Source organism: Ascaphus truei, chromosome 4 (genome assembly GCF_040206685.1).
Source record: "Ascaphus truei isolate aAscTru1 chromosome 4, aAscTru1.hap1, whole genome shotgun sequence".
Lineage (NCBI taxonomy): Eukaryota > Metazoa > Chordata > Amphibia > Anura > Ascaphidae > Ascaphus > Ascaphus truei.
In genome coordinates, this window is record NC_134486.1 from 29,671,406 (window position 1) to 29,694,455 (window position 23,050).

The 23,050-nt window shown below is 41.6% G+C and overlaps 1 protein-coding gene across 2 annotated transcripts in view; it reads left to right on the forward strand.

Annotated features, from left to right (window-relative positions):
• The window catches only part of LIN9 (lin-9 DREAM MuvB core complex component), a 47,217-nt gene that overhangs the window by 7,388 nt on the left and 16,779 nt on the right, over positions 1 to 23,050 (forward strand). For both annotated transcript variants that reach the window (XM_075595487.1, XM_075595486.1), the window contains exons 2-4: positions 11,720 to 11,752; positions 14,157 to 14,245; positions 21,737 to 21,841. In XM_075595487.1, coding sequence (XP_075451602.1) covers positions 21,830 to 21,841 — 12 coding nt within the window. In that variant the 5' untranslated portion in view covers positions 11,720 to 11,752; positions 14,157 to 14,245; positions 21,737 to 21,829. The remainder of the gene's footprint in view (positions 1 to 11,719; positions 11,753 to 14,156; positions 14,246 to 21,736; positions 21,842 to 23,050) is intronic.

A 23,050-nucleotide genomic window follows, 5' to 3' on the forward strand; every position in this document is an offset into this window, starting at 1 on the left:
TCCGGTAGCAGCAATCTGTTCTGCTCACCATAAAAATGTAGTGTTTATTTTAGCTTTAGTCGTTCAACATTTTTTTGCTACTGTCTTTAGCAATGAAACTCTCTTTATAACGCGGCAGTCTGCACTGAGGGCAGCTTGTTTTGCATTCCTCTGGTTTTTTTTTACCTCTTCTTGCCCTTTCAAAATATCCTCTATTTTTTAAAGCTGATGTTCAAAGAGATAGAAGTGTTTGAAATATTAAGTGTTAAAATGAAGTTCTCTCCAGTGCAGTGTAAAGGTTGTTAACCTCAGAAGCTAGATTCACAATTGTGATTTTCAACATTAAAATATGGATTTGGAGTGGGGGGAGGGGAGGAGTAGGGGGTAAACTCCTGTAGGCTTCTGTAAGGATTGCTGCTTTTAATTTCTGAATGCTGGCAATATCATATACTGTAGTAAAGTTACAAAGAGCAACAACAAAATTCAGGATGGTGATGACTTGCAAAACATGCTTTTATTGAGCAGCATTTTGGTTCATAACAGAACCTTTTATGAGCGTTACATCTTCATAACTTGACTGCACATTTAACAGGGTGAGTGACAATGGTAATTGCCACGAGCCAAGATTTTGTTCTGTATTAATAATTCGTTTGCATTGCTATTATCCGGCGCTAAAATTGGGCCTCCCAATTAAAATAGTACACGAGCTTGCCTTAGTGACATCTGAGGCCGGTAAACTAATAAGTTGAAAACTTGGCAAAGTAAGATTATGAAAAATGAAAAGCAACAAATAGTTCACAACATGAACTATGTTCATATTATCAATTGAGTTTAGCTTTTTGGGGGGCCTGTTTTTAGGCCATTTCAAAATCAACATTTTAAGGGCAGACTACACCCCACTTAAGAACAAATGTAAAGTAATAACTAATATATCAATTAAAGCCTAAATATCGAGCAAATAATGAAGGTCCATTATTTCACGTAATTGACCTCATTGCATCCCTCTGTGTTCTGCATCTCTTTGCTGTCACTTCTTAGGATGTCATTTGACTGCCTGTAAGAGGGACCATTTGACAGCAGGAGAAGGTGTTTAAAAGCAGTAGCCCAGCCCCCACTCCCCAGTAGCTTAGTTGTTGACATTTTACTCATGACAATTACAAATATGATCATGGGGTCACCAAAAGAAAACTACAATCCTGTTTCCTGATGACATGTGTTCTTGCTTTGGAGATTTCAGTTGTTATTGCCAGTTGGCCGTGCTGTCTCTGGGGCGGGGAGCATTGTAGTTGGGCTCCGAGGAGAGCTGAACATTCTGCTTGCATTCTGTTTTACTATGCATTAAATCTCAACAGTTTTGCATAATTACTTGTGTGCCTCCATATTTTCTCTTCATTACACTGCTATACTATAGGCCTCTATTTGGAACATAGTAGCATTGATGGTTTTCTTTGCACAAACGTGTTTTCTTTTTTTCTTCTTCTTTGAACTCGTGTTGGCATTGGGAGTACCTCCTATACAGTATACCTTTTTTTTTGTACTGCGTCAATGGATAAATGTGAGGTTGGTGCATAGGGGCACACAAGCGCGACTGAAATGGTGTTTGACATGCTGCAATTTTGAGCTACCAGGCAGTTTGTAACGCTTAGTACATAGGCCCCTTGCCGTTTTATTTTTATTTTTAAGGGTTCCTTCGAATTGTCTATTCTGGACATTTTAGGTCAGAATTACTCAAGTGATTTTATAGCAGCAATCTGTGACTTCTTGTATTTGCCTGAAGCACCTCGGCTGGGAAATCTGATGCATTGGCCCAAAAGACTAGTTGCAAAATGTTGTACTGCGGAAAGAACACTGCAATCGTTTCAGTGTTAACGTATGCAGCATTCGTAGAAACCTTCTTGGTATTTCTAACAAATGTAATCCAGTTCCTACCTTGCACAGTATTTTAAAATGAGTTTCAACACATAATGAAGAATTGACTGCAAGCATAAATTAGCTCATGTTCCCCTAGGATAAATCTGAGCAAAATGAATACATATATAGACCGCATCCCCATTGTGATATTCAAAAATTGTTGCTTAATTGACATAATTGTAAGTTATTAATCAGTGTGTTTAACGCTGTTGCTTTTGTGTACATAAGGCTAAGTCCCGGCTAGCGCTGATCTGGCGGCGCTTGCGGAGGAGACTTGCATATATAGATCTATGTAAGTCCCCGCTCGCCCGGTGCGCGTGCACACACGCTTAGCCGTGATCGACACGTAGGTAAACAAAAAATCTATACTTACCCGCGCGCTGAACTACCCGCAATGCCCCCCCCTCCCCCGCACGCGAGTACAAGCTGGACACCCGGCGCTCATGCTTGGAGCGCTCATGCTTGGAGCGCTCTCCAAGCATGAACGTGCTCAGCGCCAGCGGGGACTTAGCCTAAGGCATACAAAAATTAGAAATAGAGGTACATAATTGTGGGCCACATAGGGTATACGAGAAGGAAATGCGTTACTGAACTTTACTTTTTATGCAAATAAATCTGTGAGAGTCCATGTAATGCTTAATTCTGTAACAAATGCTACACTGGTTTTATTCATATATCTAGTGACAGACCCACATAGCAGGCAACACAAAGTTTGTTTTATCGGTGTAATTCACTTCCCTGGAAATATCTAATCGCCTTAAAGTTCACTTGTTTCTTGTGAAAAATTACCTGTTTTAATAACCAACGTTCAACTCATTAAAGCAGCAGTCCAAGCTGCCGGGTTTTTATTATTTATTTTTTCCCTTTAATTTGTGCATCAATACAATCCACACAATTAGAAATTGGCTAAATTGCCGATTGATCCGTTCTCCTGTGATCGATCAGTAAAGATTCGGCTGGGGGTTCACTAAATTAAGATGCAAAGTTCTGTGGGGAAGATCATGTGAACAGGCAGTCACTAGATACATTGGTGCACTGTTAGAGAGCAGGCAGGGCTCAAAAAGGGGTGTGCCAGAGCTTGTTTCAGAAGAGGCAGGGGTGTGACTTTGTAAATGGTTGCTACAGAAACAAAAAATAGTTGTTACATTATAATGCATGTCCTTCAGAGTTGGAGCATTTTTTTTGTTTTTGTTTAAAAAAAAAAAAAAAAAAAAAGGGATTTTCTCATAGTGCAGAACTGATTTATTTAAAAAAACAAACACATGTAGGATATTGCTTGGTCTGCAGCTTTAAAACCCTACCATGAATTTACTATAAACATACAATTTGATGGCAGATAGAAACCACTTGACCCACCTGATCTGCCCATTTTCCTGTTGGTTGGTGGACCTGGAAGAGATCTCAGGTGCACAATTCTCCTTCATAGGGAATACCTTTTTATAATGTGCAGAGCTGCAGGGACCATTCCTTTTTAGTTGCACAAAGCCAGTACAGACGCACAATCATTTGCATACTCCAAGAACAAGACCTTTTGGTGAGATTGCGGCCTTTACTGAAAACGAGCCCCAGATACACACGGTAAATCTAGAAATGGCTCCCTATTTACAGAGAGACATGTAGGGGCACTCGCATATCCAGAGGGAGCACTGTCATAAAGCAGAATCTCTGCTGTCAAAGGCCATAATATACACCGGGCTTACGGCTTCTGGAGCTCAGATATAAAGCGTTTTTATTTATTATTTTCCTTTACAAATTGGTCAGGACAGCTTCCGACCGGTTTCGATGCACACGCAACATCATCGGGGGATATCCTGTTACAACACATCGTAGTAAATATAGTCACTATTTAAAGGGACCAATACGAAATATACTGTATATATTTTTTTTTCAAATATCAAAGAACATTTCTAAATACATTGGTTGGTTGCACTGCTAATTTAAGCCTGTTTTATGGCTCCAATTCCTGTATGCAGTATAGTTCTCTGTTTATAAAACCTTTTTATAACGGAGCTATTTCTATATCTGAACAACGCATTGCCATATTTGATTTTGTGCATATGTAATTTACATATATTTGATACACTGTAAAGCTACAGGAATAGACACACTTACCACTACTTATTGGTAGGAGCGCAGGAATCGTTCTTTTTGTTTTTCTATATGTAAGGCCTATTTTTTTTACCTGCAGCAAACTTCTATAGAGAGGAGCTTGGTATTATGTACAGTTTCGCACTTACCAGAACACCTTCCTAATGTCTCTGTACATTCTTCCTACCAATTAGATTGTAAGCTCTTCGGAGTTGGGACTCTTTTTCCTAAATGTCACTTATGTCTGAAGCACTTATTCCCATTATGGGTTATTTGTATTTTTTGTTATTTATATGATTACCACGTGTATTACTGCTGTGAAGCACTATGTACATTAATGGCGCTATATAAATAAAGACATACATACATTAACACAGACTGCACACGTTATGGGGGGGAAACATGCTTTGTGTTTTGTGGTAATTAGTGGTGTACCGAGTACCCGGAATTACCTGGTACCCGGCGTTACCCGGCCCATTTCCAGCTACCCGGACATTACCCGGAACCGGCCACTGAGAAGTGGGCTCGACCGGGTAATACCCGGCGTCGGGTAATGTCAGGGCAGCTGGAAATAATCTTTCATACTTACCTTTCTAAAGACATCTAGGATCAGCAGCAGCAGTCCTGTGGCGGTGGCAGCATCGGAGGTGTCTTCAGCCGGCGGGGGAGCTGCAGGAATCACTTCCACAGCACCGGAGCAGGTAAGCAGTGTCTGTGTGAGCCGCCGGGGAACCACGTGACCGGAGCAGGAGACGAAGCGTTCCTATTGGACAGCCGTCTGTCCAATAGGAACGCTCCATCTCCTGCTCCGGTCACGTGGTTCCCCGGTCGGCTCACACAAACATTGCTTACCTGCTCCGGTCACGTGGAAGTGATTCCTGCAGCTCCCCCGCCGGCTGAGGACACCTCCGATGATGACACCGTCACAGGACTGCTGCTGCTGATCCTAGATGTCGCCGCCACCCTGCAGGTAAGTGCCAAACCGGGTAACCGGGTACCCGACCGGGTACAACCTTAAATTTTGGCCGGGTACCCATTACCCGTTTTTTTTTTTTTTTTTTTTTATTGATGACCCGGTCCAACACTAGTAATAATAATGCATTAGTTTCCTGTTTTGGCTTTTTACCTAACTATTGTTTGATGGACATCTTTCCAAGTTTCTGTAAGATGTCGACTTCTATATCACATAGTGAGTGTCATGTTGCACTCTACGGAGTATTGTGTAGCAAATTATATTTTGATAGGGATGCATGTTGCAGAGAACATCCTACTCCGTTAAAAAATAAATAAATTAAAAAAAAAAACTTCCACTTTCACTCTTAACCTTCCTATGCAAGTTCAATAGAGCATGGACATATTGGGCACATAATTTGAAATTAATCTTTACAGTACAATACTTGCGGCACTGCAAGACATGCCAGTGTTAGGCTCTTGCATGATCAGTCTGTAGTCTTGACTCTCTCTAGACTGGCATTGGAAGTCGTTGCTTTATAAGGAGATGCAATGCTGAAAGGAACCACTGTAAATAGGAGCCAATCTGTGATGTATTATCTTACACAGGTAAATGGGCGTAGTTTAACAATTTAGTAAATAGCTCATATAGATATATCTATATCCGTGTTAGTCCAGTTGCGATAGTGCAGAATAAATGAGTTCTTCAGTATTAGGTGATACCTTTTTTTATTTGGACTAACAATTTGTCATAGGACAAGCTTTCGAGATTTCTCCTCTCCTTCAGGCCATAATGACAGACAACAACAACAAGAAGAGGAACACCTACTTCACACCTCCAACAGGATGCAACGTCAAACTTCACGGCTACATACAGAGCTTCAGATCGCGAGTTTCCTCACTAGCATCACCACAGCAGAAAAAAACTATGCAGATCTCTCCATGGGGGATAGGTTGTACAATCAAGGAACTGAGAAACAACCACAACATCACCATTAAACCAGCAGATAAAGGAGGTGCAGTGGTGCTTATGAACACAAATAAATTCATAGAAGAAGGCAACAGACAACTCACAGACAACACCTACTACAAGAAACTCATGCATGATCCAACCCAGGAATATACAAAGCAACTCATGAATCTCATTCAAACATTCCCTAACCACCTGCAACCACAATTGAAGCAACTAATACCTGACAACCCAGGAGTTGGGATCTTCTACATGCTTCCCAAAATCCACAAACCAGGAAACCCCGGCAGACCAATTATAACAGGTATGGATACACTCCGGCTTAGTGGAGAATATCCTCAAACCTTTAGTCAGAAGCACCAACAGCTTCATACAAGATACCACAGATTTTCTCAATAATCTTAACAACATCAACCAACTACCATCCAACACACTGCTAGTTACCATGTATGTAGAATCCCTTTACAGCAACATCCCCCACAAGGATGGTAATGATGCATGCTTGCAATTCCTTACAACATCTCCCCTGGATCAAAAATACAGCGCTGATGTAATTACCAAACTGATAGAATACATCCTCACACACAACTACTTCAGCTTCAACAAGGAAATGTACCTACAACTAATGGGGACTGCAATGGATACCAAGATGGCACCGCAATATGCCAATCTTTTCATGGCAAATCTTGAACAAAGATTCCTAACTACATGCCCCCACAAACCCTACAAATATTACAGATGTTGATGACCTGTTTTATAATATGGACAGAGGGTGAAGAAAACCTAAAACAATTCCACGAGTCCCTGAACTCATTCCATCCATCAATTAAACTCAAACTGGATTATTCGGAAAACCTAGTAAACTTTCTAGATACAACAGTAACACTGAAAAATGGCAAACTACACACATCTGTATACAAGAAACCAACAGACAGATGCCGTTACCTCCACAACTCCAGCTTCCATCCCACTCACACCAAACAAGGTATCATACACAGCCAGGCTATAAGATACCACCGCATATGCTCTGACACTGAAGACAGAAACAGGCATCTCACAACCCTGACCGAATCGTTCAGACAGAAGGGATACAAACCAAAGACTATTGCCAAAACTATTACATCTGCACTAAAAGCCCCACGAGAACACCTGCTACAATACCGACAGAAATAACCTACCACACGCATACCACTAGTGGCCACATACAACCCTACCCTAGAGGGTATACGAAAAATAATCAAAGATCTGCAACCCATGCTGGCAGAGGATGTGACATTAAAAGAAATCTTTCCCAAACCTCCCATTCTTGCGTTCCGGCAACCACCAAACCTCAAACAGAAATTAGTCAACAGAAAACTTCATAACGAACTTAAAGACACTGATAATGGCACAAAACCGTGCAACAAACAACTCTGCAAACATATATGCCAAGATCCCACAGTCACAACCATGGAACACTCAATGTTAAAGGATAATACAGCTGCACATCCAGGAACGTGGTGTATATGATTCAATGCAACAAATGTGACCATGGTTGCTACATTGGGGAAACCAGCCAAAAACTACAAAGCAGAATGAATATGCACCGACACTCCATCACGAAGAAGGAAGATACTACTCACCAGTGGGACATAATTTCTCACAACCAGATCATTCCATAAATGATTTAAAAATCTAAATCCTCAATGGAATGTTTTAAATGCACCCAAGAACGGAAAACATTTGAACTCAGAATGATAAGACTCTTTGACACCAAAACCAAAGGACTTAATGCGGATATGGGGTTTCTCACACCCTATCAAAATTGTTTGTAATTATCTTGCTTGCCTCTATTCTTATCCACACTTTCTCACCCCTCCATACCTTTCCATGTCACCCTCCCCTGGCTTTAAACACTTTTAATATATCAGTATTGCAGACCTGACGAAGAGAGGAGAACTCTCGAAAGCTTGTCCTATGACATAAATTGTTAGTCCAAATAAAAAAGGTATCACCTAATACTGAAGAACTCATTTATTCCCTACTGTAAGCCTGAACCAAGCCACACACCTGATATCACCCATGCAGCCTGCCATCTCTTACTCTGTAAATGGTGTTAACCTTCTGATTTAATACTGACTAACCTTAAAACTCACCCCACAAGTTAAGCATCCCAACAGCCTGCACTCATGGTTACTGTCCCATACTCAGCCACTCCTATCACCCACTGTGGCCAAGCACTGCCATACAGCACTTATTCCCTCACCTACTGTCTCTGTAAGTCTCCCACCATACCTCTTAGATTGTAAGCTCTTCGGGGCAGGGATTTCCTTTCCTATTGTCTGATTTTGCTGCACTTATTGTATCATTTTAATTCCCTGTACTGTATTCTTTGTGAAGCGCTTAGTACACTTTTGGCGCTATATAAATAAAGACATACAATACAATACAATTCTGGTGTGTGTGTGTGTGTTCTGTGAGACCATTTATAGGTACAGTACATCACCCCTATTAATGATCCCGTACAACAAAACATTAATACTGTACTGTACGTCTCAAAAGCACAAACAAGGGACAAAAAAAGCAAGAGTATTCAAACTTGAAACATTGAAGATTTATTAGGTCTCAGCTCTTTTTGTATATATTTTTTGATAATCTACCGTTGTAGTCACATTATTGTACATTGTGGCTATTTTTTTCATAAAGTATTTTTGTATGTCTTAGTTTTCCCTCTCTGTGAGTTTTCGCAGATTAACCATTATGCCTGTATAACCTGTCAGTCATGACATGAGAATAAGCAAAGATCGTTCTAGAAAAATTGGTCATCGTGGAGAAATGATAAAGGGGCAGTTCCACGTAGTCTATATTATATTAATAAATGGTTTTAAAAATGTAACAGGCTATTTAGAATAATACATTATATATATTTAGAATGAGTCTATTTTTATCTTGAATCTTTGTACGGGAACCAAAAGGGAAAAAAAGGTTGGACATGTTATTAGAAAGGTATACAGGGATATACCAAATAAGTAAACATGGGAAGGATGTTGATCCAGGGATTAATCCGATTGCCAATTCTTGTAGTCGGGAAGGAATTTATTTTCCCCTTATGAGATATCATTGGATGATGATTCACTGGGGGTTTTGTTTGCCTTCCTCTGGATCAATATACTGTAAGTACAGATGTAGGATAAAGTATCTGTCGTCTAAATTTAGCATAGGTTGAACTTGATGGATGTATGTCTTTTCAACCTCATCTACTATGTAACTATGTAACCAATTACACTAATAATTAAAATATATATATTTTTACCTAAATTGAACCATCCTTTTAAATGCACTCGTTGGGAAATAAATTAAATGTTGGTTAACTTTTTTTTAAATGAATACTACAGGTTTGAAGCAATGTGTGTTTAGAGCTGAGCTGTGTTTATTTCAGCTCTGAGGACCTCCCGCTTCCAGAGATACTTACCTCAGCAGCGGTGCCGGTGTCCCAGCAGGCAGAGAAACGGTGTACTTAACACAATGGTGTCGTTTTAAATGTCCCGGGCCAATCGGAAGCCGTAACATCATCCGATGCAGCTTCCTATTGGCCCGTGTGAGCTTTAAACTCTGCAGAGATGCCGGCACCACTACTGAGGGAAGTATCTCTGGAACAAGGGCTTCCCAGAGCTGAAAGTAACACGATTCAGCTCCGGAGACCCCCTGCTTCAATCCTGTAATAAGAAATACATTGTTTTTTTTTTTTATTAACCAGTATTGCTGCTTTAAAGCTGCAGACCAAGCAATATCCTACATGTTTTTTTTTTTTTTTAATAAATCAGTTCTGTGCTATGATGAAAATCTTGTAGGTTTTTTAATGTATTGTAACAAACATTTTTTTGTTTCTATAGCAACCATTTACAAAGTTACATCCCCTTCCTCATCTGAAACAGGCTCTGGCACGCCCCTTTTTGAGCTCTGCCCTCTCTCTTAGCAGCGCACCAATGGTATCTAGTGACTGCCTGGTCACACGATCTTCCCCACAGAACTTTGCACCTTTGGTCCTCTTCTGCTGCACTGACAGCCATTTAGTGAACCCCCATGCCGAATCTTCGCCAGTCACAGGAGAACGGATCGATCGGCAACTTAGCTAATTACTTATCATTATTTGGATTGTATTGATGCACATATTAAAGGAGAAATTATTATTTATTTTTAACGGCAGCTTGGACTGCTGCTTTAAATCCTCAGTGACTGAATACCACGCCCCCCCTCCCACCCCCCTTTCATTATTTACAATGTAGTTTGTGGCTCATGTATTATGTTGCATTTAAACACATCAGTAATGCAGTGGTTTTCAAACTTATTTATTTTTTTTATTTTTTTTAAAGAATTGTATAAATATTATGAAATTCAGCAGAACCCCAACCCTCTCTAATAGCGCGTCTGAGATCAGATGCATTGTAAGGAACCCCGACCCTCTCTCATAGCGCGTCTGAGATCAGATGCATTGTAAGGAACCCCAACCCTCTCTCATAGCGCGTCTGAGATCAGATGCATTGTAAGGAACCCCAACCCTCTCTCATAACGCGTCTGAGATCAGATGCATTGTAAGGAACCCCAACCCTCTCTCATAGCGCATCTGAGATGCATTGTAAATTCTTCTGTATTTGGTGCAATTTTTCAAATGACCTGAAAATTACAGGGAACCCTTTTAGGGATAAGGAAAACAAAAACAAGCGCAAAACAACCACCAATGATGAATACAATGTGCAATAAATATATTGTGATTAAGGTCCCACTAAAAGACCGTGAATAATAATAAAATATAGTAAATGAATTGATATGCGATACAAAAAACCTTGGGCAAGGTGCAGCTTAATTCAGGATATAGTGGCAGTAAAATCAAAGCGTAAACTTGACTCAACGTACATGTGAAATATAAATAAACATGGTGCAATGCAATTGCTAAAAATAGCATACGGTGTGGATAAAAACTGTAGATTTTCGTCTCGCATGCTGTGAGATAAATGCAAGCGTTTTATCACCAAGTGATGACTCCAAATTGATCTGAGCGGTATGTTACGGTGTAGTTCAGAGGTCCATGGTGTACAAGGAGGAGAGAGAAATGCAGAACATTAACCCGGGTTAAATACGAGGTGAAACCAAACATGGTCGAAATGTCGTTACGTTTTTGGCTCATTAAACAGAATTCAAAAATCCGCAGGGCCTTGTGTTATTCTTTCATTTCTTAAATACGAGGTGAACCAGACTACTGTACCGGGATATCTCCGCTTTCTTCACCACAACGGAAACGCGCCCCGTCTCCATTGGTGATGTTATCAGCCAGCTGCACACGCAGACCGGAGACCAGTGCTGAGGGGGAGTCTTCGGCTAATACATCTCTGGGCTCAGAGTGGTCAAATTGCTTTTATCCGGTTGGAAGCATGCGAGTTTGTTCTTGCATGGCTCTATCTGTTTATGTTTACGTAAAGCTGCATTTGCACTATGTTCTGCATTTCCCTCTCCTCCTTGTACACCACGGACCTCTGAACTACACCGTAACATAATACCGCTCGGATCAATTTGGAGTCATCACTTGGTGATAAAACGCTTGCTTTTAGCTCACAGCATGCGAGTTGGAAATCCTACAGGTTTTTATCCCCACCGTATGCTATTTTGTCAATTGTATTGCACCAGGTTTTTTTTCTTTTTATTTCACATGTACCTCGAGTCAACCCTTTAGGGGTACCCAGGTAATCCAATGCTTCCTAGAAAACCCGGTTGAAAAACATTGCACTAATGTATGTGTAAACATTTAAAACATTTAACATTGTTCTGATTTATTTTTCATTTCAGATTCTTCTGCAAAAGCACTTGTCAGCTTAAAAGGTAAGAGACAAATGTGTTCACTTGAAGCTCATTGCATCTGTGGATTACCCTATTGCTTAAGTAAATCCATTTATCAAAACCATACCTCTCCCCCTCCTCCTACCTCCCAAAAGAGATTTTCGAACAGTAAGTTATATTCATGGCCAGTTACAGCCTGCACCTTTTTTATTGGGGAAATGAAATTGTATCACTGCCCTTGGCGCTGTATAAACTATAGAAAATACATTTCTATAGCAGTATTGAAGAATACTTACCGGTTTCGGACTTCTTTTTTGAGAGAGAGAGAGAGAGAGAGTTGTTGTTTTTTTGTTTTTTTTGTGTTTTTTTTTCCCCCTTCAATTCCAGCAATCCCCCAAACTGGATTCTGCTTTAAGAATTACATTTGTTTAAGGGGACCAATTATCAGTGTTTATATTTGTTGTGCAAGCTAAGTAGTACTGTCTTCAAACAAAAAAGATAAGTCTAACCAAGCAGCTTAAAAAAAAAATAACAAATATTTTTTTGGTTTAAATATATGCAGCCTTTGACTTTTTTATTTAAAACAAATTACCTAAGATGCCGATCGAAAAAATCCGGGAATGGGAAAGAGGGGAAGGGAAAGGGTAAGGGAGAGCTCCCGCATCAGCAAAAGTAGTAAATAATCGGTAAATAAGTAGAGCCAGATACTGGTGCAAAAGAGGATAAGGGTAAATGTGAAAAAACAAACAGTTTTAGTAGGGGCTGGCCCTGGACTGTTTACACCACGCCCCTCTATACAAACATTATTTTATTAATATATATATGATTAAAAGGTTTTTAATGTATTAACCATATCATTTTCACTAGCCTATCTGAGTGCATTCAAGGAGGAATCTTTTGTTTGTTTTTTTCACATTTAAGATGCCGATCGATCAGCAAAATCCTGCTTCCCAGGGTTTATTAAATGGCTGCCTTTCAGTTTCAAATCCTTGAGTCAGTGCACCTCAGCAGCTACATTGTATTCTTATATTACTATGGTAACATTACATTATTGTTACAGTTTACAGCTCAAACTGTTGGGAATATTGGCAACATATCACAAACAGGAAAGTGATCTTGCACTGCTTGGGAGGTGTGCTAAAACCTGCTATAGAAATCGAAGGATGCTTAGTGCATTAAAACTCAATAAAAATGGCATTAAAAGCTGCAGAGCAAGCAATATCCTACATGTGGTTTTTTTTTCTTAATACATTTCTGTACTATGAGAAAAATACTGTACTTGTAACATTTTTTTTTTAAACAACACAATTACATTTTTATTGTATTTTAATGTAACAAGCCTTTTTTTCTTTCTATAACAACCATTTACAAAGTCACATCCCCTGCCTCTTCTGAAACAGGCTCTGGCACACCCCTTTTTGAGCCCTGACCTTTCTCTAGCAGTGCACCAATTGTATCTGATCGCTCCTCCCCACAGAACTTTCTTATACAGCAGGGCCCCGCTTTTCGGCAATCCGCTGATACGGCGGTGCATGTCTGCACATGCGCAGAACGGGAAAGTCAGGGGGCGCGCATGCACAGAATGGGCGGTTGACGAGGATGCGCATAACGGAGGTTGTGCATGCGCAAAAGGGGGAATTGCAACGGAACCCGCCGCATGCCCGGGGCCCTCCTGTATTTAATATGCAAATGTTTTCCACTGACTGCAGAATACTCCTCTGCAGCCATTTAGTGAACCCCGAGCCAAATCTTCGCAGATAGATCATAGCAGAACCAATCGATCGGCAACTTAGCAAATTACTTATAGCGTGGATTGTATTGATGCTCATATTAAAGGGGGGGGGGGAATAAATTTTAAAAAGAAATAAGTATTATCTAATACTACAGAACTGCTTTATTTAAATAAAAAATAAAAAAAACACGTATTGCTTGGATTGCTTCTTTAAAGGTGCAGTCCTCCTATAAGACCAGTGAGCCCAATGCTGGCAATATGTCTAATAAGGTGAAAACTAGCTGGTTTATGCCCCTATTACAATTGATATACAGCAGGTCCCCGCTTTTAGGCGAACCGCTGATACGGTGGCACCGAGAAGGGGGTCTCCATCTTGGATCCTCAGTCGCGCTTGCGCAGAACGGACGGGTGCGCCCGGCGCGCATGCGCGTACTGTAGTTTGTGCGCGCATACTGTAGTTTGTGCGCGCATACCGTAGTGCGCGCAGACCATAGGTCACTACGCGGCGGGCCCCTGGAACGGAACCCGACGTATACCCGCGGCCCTCCTGTATATCATAATTTTTCTATAACTTGTTAACCTTTACCATAGAAATGTTTGTAAATATCGCATCCTAAAGTTCAGAGGCAGAATTGGAACTTAAAACTTAAAAGGTCATTTTCAAAAAGAAATGAAGACACCTTTTTGTTTAAAAAAAAAATGTGTTTTTTTCAGAGGGAAGTTTGTCAAATACTTGGAATGAAAAGTACAGCTCCCCACAGAAAACACCCAACTGGAAGGGCAGCAACAGCCCGATAGAAATAGTAAGTATCAGATCTTGTCTAACTACCTTGAGCATATTTCAGGTTTTCCTCTTCTCCCTGCATGGCATTATAGAACCCATGGGTAGTCTGCTCCCCATGAGCGGAGGGGAACAGGATTCAAAATTCACTCTACCCCCTCCCTATGAGGCCGCGCTTATAGTGTAGGTGACGTCGCCGTCGCCACCCGCAAAAGTTTTAATTTAACTTTCGGCGACCTGGCCATTGATTGGTTCAGAGGCTGTCACATGTGGCGACAGCCTCTGAAAAAATCAAATTTTATCGGCTTCAAGAATTCGCGTCACTCCCGTCGCGCTTACTATAAGCGCACAATACGGCGGCTATGCTTTTGTTTTCAGGCGCTGTCGCCGGCACAATAAGCGCAGCCTAAGGCACCTTCTTTCTGCATCAGACTTTTTATCCTGTCCATACCAAGCAGGCCTACCTCCTCTTCCTCTCTTAACCTCCGATGCTGTGATCACGCCGCCTTAACCTTCCACATGGTAGGAGGGAAAGGATGCCCTCTCTCTGCCCGTCCTAACACTGCACATTGCAGTAGATAAAAAGAACAGAATAGAAGTGCGCAGCAAAAAAACTCTATTGTGAATGGAATTAACCAACATAAACACCTATGTGATAATAAACACAACAACCTCTATGTTGCAAATAGACGTCTGCAGCTGAAGATAATAGGAGTGCCTCAACACCCCTATAGCAACTGAAACAAAAAGAACACAAGCGCAGATGCATATGGTGAAGTTCAAAAATTCATATATATTAAAATGGTAAGGTATCTGCGTACATCAATTCAGAAAACATTAGGCATTTCATGCACATAAGTCATGTGTTACCCGGCACCGCCACGACAACCGAACTGCCACAATCACCGGAACCGTAAGGTGTTCATTTACGCGTCCACATGGAAATCCAGGCACACAGGTCTCATCATCTGACCCGGGGGACCCTCCGTTCGCCTTTGTGTGTGCGGAGATATTCACCCTCGTTCCTTAGAAGTTCCGTGTAGATCACGACTAGCCGTAAAGCGATATTGCCATACAGTGTCATTTTACGTCACTCTGAGACTTTTCGGGGGTTCAATAGGAGCTTGTTGGGTGTCCAGTATGTTTTACAATTGTTGTTCAGCTAGTCTTGGCTGTTTGGAGGGTGGCAACCTCCTACCTAATTGTAGCTCACCCCCTCCCACATTTAAATGGTAAGGGCTCACTCCATAGCATCTTCCACTCAGGGAAACTTGCTGGCTTGCAGTATTGTTGTGACAACTCTAATACAGAGTGCTTTTCCTGGTAATGTACAGGTTATTAAAAGCTTCAATCAGACTTAGAACTTTGCAACTAATATTGACAGATTTACTATAAATCATTCTTCCTGTTATTACACAGGTTATTAAGAATTTATATTAGCGTTAGGGACCCCTGAATTGTGGTCTGCCGTGCAGTTGGCTCAGGGGCTTACAACAATTTTGGCCAAAAATGTTAAACTAAAAGACCATTTTACTCGATATTTATACATATATATTTAGGCACTGTACCGTGTATGAGTTTCACTGGATGTGCTAAAAACTGAGCTCTGTTTGTGTTTTATGTTCTGTCTCTGTTATAAACATGCCTGCCCCTCCTGTACCTAAAATCCCAAAAGGGGAGTTATGGCTTTAAGAAAAACAAAAAACTTAGCCTGTGGATCTTGTTTGCAAAAAAAAAAAAAAAATCCTGATGACTGCAAGTTCTGTACCGTTTGTAACAAAAGCTTTAAAGGTGTTTCTGTACGCTCCCTTCTTGATGTACTATTTGCGCACATTAAGTGATAAACGATATTGTAGCCAAAAAATGGTAGAAGCCGGATTTGAAGCTATAAACCTCTCTCCAATGTTTCACCAGGATGTTCCCTTTTCAAATGCAGGATGTTAATTTCTTGGAGGGTGTCCCAAAAAATAGATGCACCTATTTCAAGATTGACCATGAAAACTGCATTGCCACCGGAAGAAAAAGATCCCTTCAGAGATTCCACGGATCTCAAAATTGAATCAATTTTTAAAAAAGTGCATTTGACTGCAAGAGCCGCTAGCAAACCTGCGTCTCTATGGCTTCAGTGGTTAGAGCTCGGAGCTTGGCTAAACAATTTACAAGAGGACATTCCATAGGGAGTCGAGATATACTGCACTTTTCGTAAAGCTATAGAAGAAACGCGATCAGCTGTAGATTTTATTGGCGAGGCCCTCATACGACTCAGACTATCTTGGAGTACATGGCTTTGCGTGTGGCAGCATGACGTCTGCCCTTCTTGACGGGTTCTTTTGCCTTTTTAAGGAGACCTTTTTATATTAGTGACTATCTAGAAAAGCGTATTGGTAAGATTACGGTAGGAAGATGTCAATATCTCCCTCTGCGTAAAAGGCAGACACTAGTTTCTTCCTGCCTACACGTCATGTCGGTCACATAGCAAGGCCCTGTGGTAGGTGCATTATTACCAGAGCAATGTCCAGTTTGTTTTTTCGTGCATCAAGAGGGCAATCAAAATTGAATACACATGGAAGTTTTGAGGATAGACTTCCGGAGTGGCATTTGGTTACAGGGAGATCCAACTACATGGAAGACTATACAACTACGGATACTTGGATTCTTTTAAGTAATCGGGCAAGGGAATGCCCTAGAATTCTGTACAGTTCCAAACCAAGATTTCTTCAAGGTCTCTCCAACTCCCATATTACTAAAAAGAGGTCCAAGCTCTGTCAAGTTGTCATAGATCTACTGCAACCAAAAGTACCAAAACAGGCATTTATTCCCATTTATTTCTGGTCCCGAAACCATCACAAAGCAATCCTAGATTTGCGAAGAGTAAAACCGTCCCTAAAAGGGAGATAATTTCTAAAGGAATCCTTACGAACCATTTTAAATGCCGTACAACCAGAGGACCGAAAGGTTTCATACCTTCCCATTACCAGGTCTCGTCAAAAGTTACTAATTTTCTGCATTTTGGATTCCCATTTCCAGGACATGTAACTTATATTTGGTCTGGCCTTTGCTCAAAGGACTTTTCCCTGTCCTGATCTTTTAGTAAACCTAAGAAGTAGCGGGATTGCAGTGTTGCCTTAGGCTACATCCATAGTAGAATGTGTTAGCTTCCACGCTCCTCGGCGCAGCGCACGCTTGCCTGCTGCAGGAGACATTTCCTGTCCGGCAGGCAGAGGCAACAGGGAGGCGTGTAGGGGGGCGCGGCCGTGACGTCACAGAGCTCGTTCGTCCTCATTGGGCGAACCGCTCACGTGACCCAGCCGTCGCGTGGGAAATACAAACTTATTTGTAGCGCGAAGCACCTGTCTCCCCGTAGCGCATGTGCATTGGCGTCCTAGTGTTTGTTTTGGCGTGAGCTATGTAGCTCGTGCCATATCCTGCAATATGGACGCAGTTTTACCATGACAACATGCTAGTTAAAGCAGAGTCCATTCAGATGATTCCGCATCATACAGAAGCGATCCTACATGAACTTCCAAATCAGGGCTGGCTCGTGAACTGGATCAAGTCAAATGCCTACTATGCAAAGAATAAGTTTCCCTGGGGTAGTCATTTGATAAAGTTTTAGGAAGCGCTTTCTGGAACAAGAAAGAAAATCACAAGATCAAGAAATAAGCCAGATCTCAGAACGCCCATACTTCACAGCTCTCGATTGCATGATGATCTAGTCTCTGTATCTCTAATAGATGCAGTGTCCTGGGAAAATTTGCATGCAAGGCGGCAATGTCCTCTTCAGTCCATACATTCAGGTCTACAGCATGGACATCCAAGCTTCAGTAGAGGCTAAATTTGACCACAAGCTTTTCCAAGCAGCAATCACATAAATATGTATATTTCATCTTATTGCATATTTTTATTGCTTTCCCCCCCCCCCTTTCATTCCTATTGAATTGCTTCCCTCCCTGTTGTCACGTGTGCTTGTGTGTTGGGAGTCTGGTGTCATTGCAGCTTAGGGCTGGGGTTCTCAACTCCAGTCCTCAAGATCCCCCAACACGTCAGGTTTTAAGGATATCCCAGCTTCAGCACAGGTGGCTCAATCAGTGGCTCCGCCTTGGCCTGCACCACCTGTGCAGAGGCAGGGATATCCCTAAAACCTGACCTGCTGGGGGTCTTGAAGACTGGAGCTGAAAACCCTGGCTTAGGGGTTTCTGTGAGATTTCTGATGCTGAATGTAGGTGCCTTTTATATGTATTGTATTGTATTGTATGTCTTTATTTATATAGCGCCATTAATGTACATAGCGCTTCACAGTAGTAATACACGTGGTAATCATATAAATAACAGATAATATAAATAACAGATCATGGGAATAAATGCTTTAGACATAAGAGTAACATTAAGGAAGTGGAGTCCCTGCCCCGAGGAGCTTACAGTCTAATTGGTAGGTAGGGAGAACGTACAGAGACAGTAGGAGGGAGTTCTGGTAAGTGCATCTGCAGGGGGCCAAGCTTTATGTATCATGTGTTCAGAATATCCACAGTGCTATTCATATGCTTCTTTAAGCAGGTGTGTCTTAAGTTGGGTCTTGAAGGTGGAGGTGAAGTTCAAGTTTTTTCCTGTCCCGGTCAGTTTATGCGGAGATTACCTATATGTTCTGCACTGCTATGGAGGACAGCACTGGAACTTTACCAAATAAGTGAATGTAGAGTATTTGTAGAGCTATTTTGATTATTGGTAAATATGTACACTAATATCTGTGTTTCCAAAACAATTTGCTGTTATTCCAGAGGGGTCTGCAAGGCATTCTTCGGTGTTTCTCAGGTGTTTATAGCAGTGCATTTTTCATGTGTGGCTCAGAATAAATCCACATAATATACTAGCGATTATAATTATATTCATCTTTACATTTTTGTGCGACATTTCAAAACCTCATAGAATAGCCCTTTTATATGACAGTTTAACAGGGCAAGAAGAATTATTGGTGCTTGAACAAATGATCTAACTAATGAGCTATGCTGCTTTACTGAGCGACATTACTTATGGCACTAATGATATAATCTAACAAATTTCTCTTCGTTTTTCTTCAGGGGATTTATATAAACTTGAAGCATTTATGCCACTCAATTTATTTTTATTTTTTTCCCTCCTGCCTTTTGCCTCTAAACTCCTTGAACATTATGTATTCTCTCTCGCTCCATTTTCTCACCACCTATTCTCTCCTAGACCATCTACAATCTGTCTTCCGCGCTGCTCACTCCACTGAAACAGCCCTCACTAAAATTACCTCCATGCTGCCAAAGACAGAGGTCATTACATTCTGCTCTTATTACTCGACCTCTCTGCAGTATACAGACATACCCCGCATTAACATACGCAATGAGACCGGAGCATGTATGTAAAGCGAAAATGTACTTAAAGTGAAGCACTCCCCTTTTTCCCACTTATCTATGCATGTAATGTACTGCAATTGTTATATACGTGCATAACTGATGTAAATTACACATGTGTAACAGGCTCTATAGTCTCCCCGTTTGCGCACAGCTTCGGTACAGGTATGGAGCCGGTATTGCTGTTAAGGATGTTCTAACAGGCGCATGCGTGAGCTGCCATTTGCCTATTGGGCGATATGTCCTTACCCGCGAATGTACTTAAAGTGAGTGTCCTTAAACCGGGGTATGCCTGTACTCCTTCACATTCTCCATACTCTTTTGTATTCGTAACAAAGCTCTATCCTGGATCTCCCCTTGCCTCTCCCATCATACTTTCAATGTCTCTTTTGCTAACACGTCCTTATACCTCTTTCGATCTTTGTCTGGGAGTACCCCAGAGCAGTGTCCTGGGACTTTTTCCTCTTTACACCCTCTCTCTAGGTGATCTAATCACATCTCTTGGGTTCAAATATCACCTCTATGCTGATGACACACATTTACTTTTCAACCCCTGACCTTACACCTGCTGTATAGACCAGTTTCTGAATGTCTCTCTGCTATATCATCCTGGATGGCCCTCCGCCTACTTAAACTTAACATGTCAAAAACAGAGCTCCTCATATATTTCCTCCCAAACCTGGCCCTACTACCTCCTTCCACATTACGGTTGGAAGTACTATCATATACACCATTAGCACAAGCACGCTGTCTAGGGGTCACACTCTACTCTCTCACATTCTCCTCTCGCATTCAAAATATAGCTAAAACCTGTCACTTTATCCACCACAATATTACAAAGATACGCCCTTTCCTCTGTTGCTCGACTGCTATAACTTTGACACAGTCCCTAATTCTCTCTCATCTTGATTACTATAACCTCCTGCTGTCTGGCCTTCCTGTCTCCCCTACAATCTATCCTAAACGCTGCTGCCAGAATCACTCTACTCTTTCCTAAATCTATCTCAGCGTCTCCCCTCCTGAAATCACTCTCCTGGCTCATATCAAATCCAGCATCTCACACTCAATTCTTCTCCTCACTTTTAGAGCTTTACACTCTTCTGCTCCTCCTTAGGCTGAGGCACGCTGACGCTTGTCAGTGAGCCCCTGCAGCCGCAATGAGCGGCTTTAGCAGGGGCTCGCGCAATGAGGGCGAACCAGCTCCGTGCCGTCACTGGCCTGCCCCCCAACACGCCCCCGGACGGCACGCGAACTAAGGCCAGGGAAAGCACCCGCTTTCCCTGAGCCTCAGCGCGCCTCCGCACGGCTGGAGTCACCATGGACTCAGCCTTACATCTCAGCCCTAATTTCTTGCTATGCACCATCCCGACTCTTGCGTTCTGCTCAAGGATGCCTTCTCTCTATCCCCTTTTTTATCTAAAGCCCTCTCCCGCCTTAAACTTACTCACTGATTGCCCCGCACCTCTGGAATGCTCTTTCTCTCAATATCCGACTAGCGCCCTCTCTATCCACCTTTTAAGACCCACCTTAAACCACACCTAATTATCGAAGCATGAAAAGCTGTTACTTTACACCGCATACATAAACCTTGGCCCCTTGCAGACGTACTTACCACCTACTATCTATGTACGTTCTTCCTACCTACCAATTAGATTGTAAGCACTTCGGGGCAGTGACTCCTTTTCCTAAATGTTACTTTTATGTCTGAAGCACTTCTCCCCATTATGTGTTATTTGTATTATATGTTGTTTATATGATTCACATGTATTACTTAAGTAGTAGTCTACGTAAAATCGAGCTCCAATACCCCTTAGTGGAGCCGAGTGAATCTCCCCCCCCCCCCCCCCTTAGTGCTAAACACTGGCTTTGTATTAAACAAAAAATGTTGAAGTGCCCTGAGTTCTGTTTTTTGCTCAAAGGGATCTTCTCCCTCCTCTGATCAAATAATTTAAAGAGAGAGATAATTGGATTGCTGTGGTTTCATGTTGATCCCCTGGGAAAAATCACAACCTTAAATAATCCAATTTCCCGTGCTACAGTTACTGAGGCGCGTTTACTGCACAGGGAGTATAGGTTCGCCTTTTTACTTCAATGTATTTCTGCACATTTAACCTGCTATTGTCTTCTGCTGTTTTCAGCCTTTCAGGAGTTCAAAACGGAGCCGTCTTTTCTGTGATGAAGACGAACGTCAGTTAAACACAAGGTCGCCTAAAAGAAATCAGAAAGGTACTATGGTGCCCCAGGTGAGTCACATCATACACATTTATCATGCAAAGTGGCATTAGTCAGTCATTGTAAACGTTAAGAGCATGAGTGTCACATTACAGCTAACGGGTTACAGCTAACCTGTATGTGAAAGTTGTCAAACCGTTTCTATTGGTTTGGTTGCTTGTGGATGGTAGGGTGTAAAAAGGTTATTTTGTTTCCTCTGCGGCATTTGATCATTGGTTTAAGCATGTATTTGTAGTGACTCTCCTCTGATGTGTCTGAATTCCATGTATTAATGGCCAGGAATGCCCAGAATGGGGTCACACGTCCTATTAGATGCCAGATTCCTCTGCATTTATTGTAATTATTAGAACGGGCCTTAGAAAAGAATTTTTTTTTTTTTAAATTCCACACTTTGTTTTTTAAGCAGCAAATTCAAAAAGGATCCAGGGCCTATTCTACCACCAGCCTAAAGCCTCACCGGGCGGCCCGCGGGCCAAATTCGGTCCCCAAAGGCTCTTGAAGTGGTCCTTGGACTGTCTGCTGCTTCTAACTTCATTGTTGTTGCCCAGGCTGCCAAGTGAATTTTGTTCACACTAAAACGCCCTTGTAAGGTAATGTTTGTACATGTATATGGTACAGATGTTAAACAAAATGATTATACTTCAACATTTTTCAAACATTTATAAGTATTTAAAGGCATCGTAAATTATATTACAATTCTCTTGTGGCCTTTCTACTCCTAAATTATTTTCTGATTCGTCCCCTTTGATAAACTGGCTAAAGAGCCCTGGCCTGCAACATGTTGGCATGTTACTTTGTTTCAGGCACATTTAGCAGGGCTTTAGACCAGGGATGGGCAACTCCAGCCCACAAGGACCACCAACATGTCAGGTTTTTAGCATATCCATGCTTCAGCACAGACGACTTGGTCTTCAACTGAGCCACTGATTAAGTTACCTGTGCTGAAGCAGGTATATCCTGAAAACTTGACCTGTTGGCCTTTGAGGATTGGAGTTGGCCAACACTGCTTTAGACACAAGTGATTCTGTCAGAACATGACTTTTGCTGTTCATTATTGCACTGGAACTGTCTCTCTCAACGTATTTAGCATTTTCTAAAAGCTAGTCTGTGATTATATTTGAAATGAATCTCCACGGGCAATTTCACATTTTACGTTTCCTTGGATCAAGAAGAACGCTTGGGTATATGATCTACTGAATTTGAGCCATTAGCACCTGTTT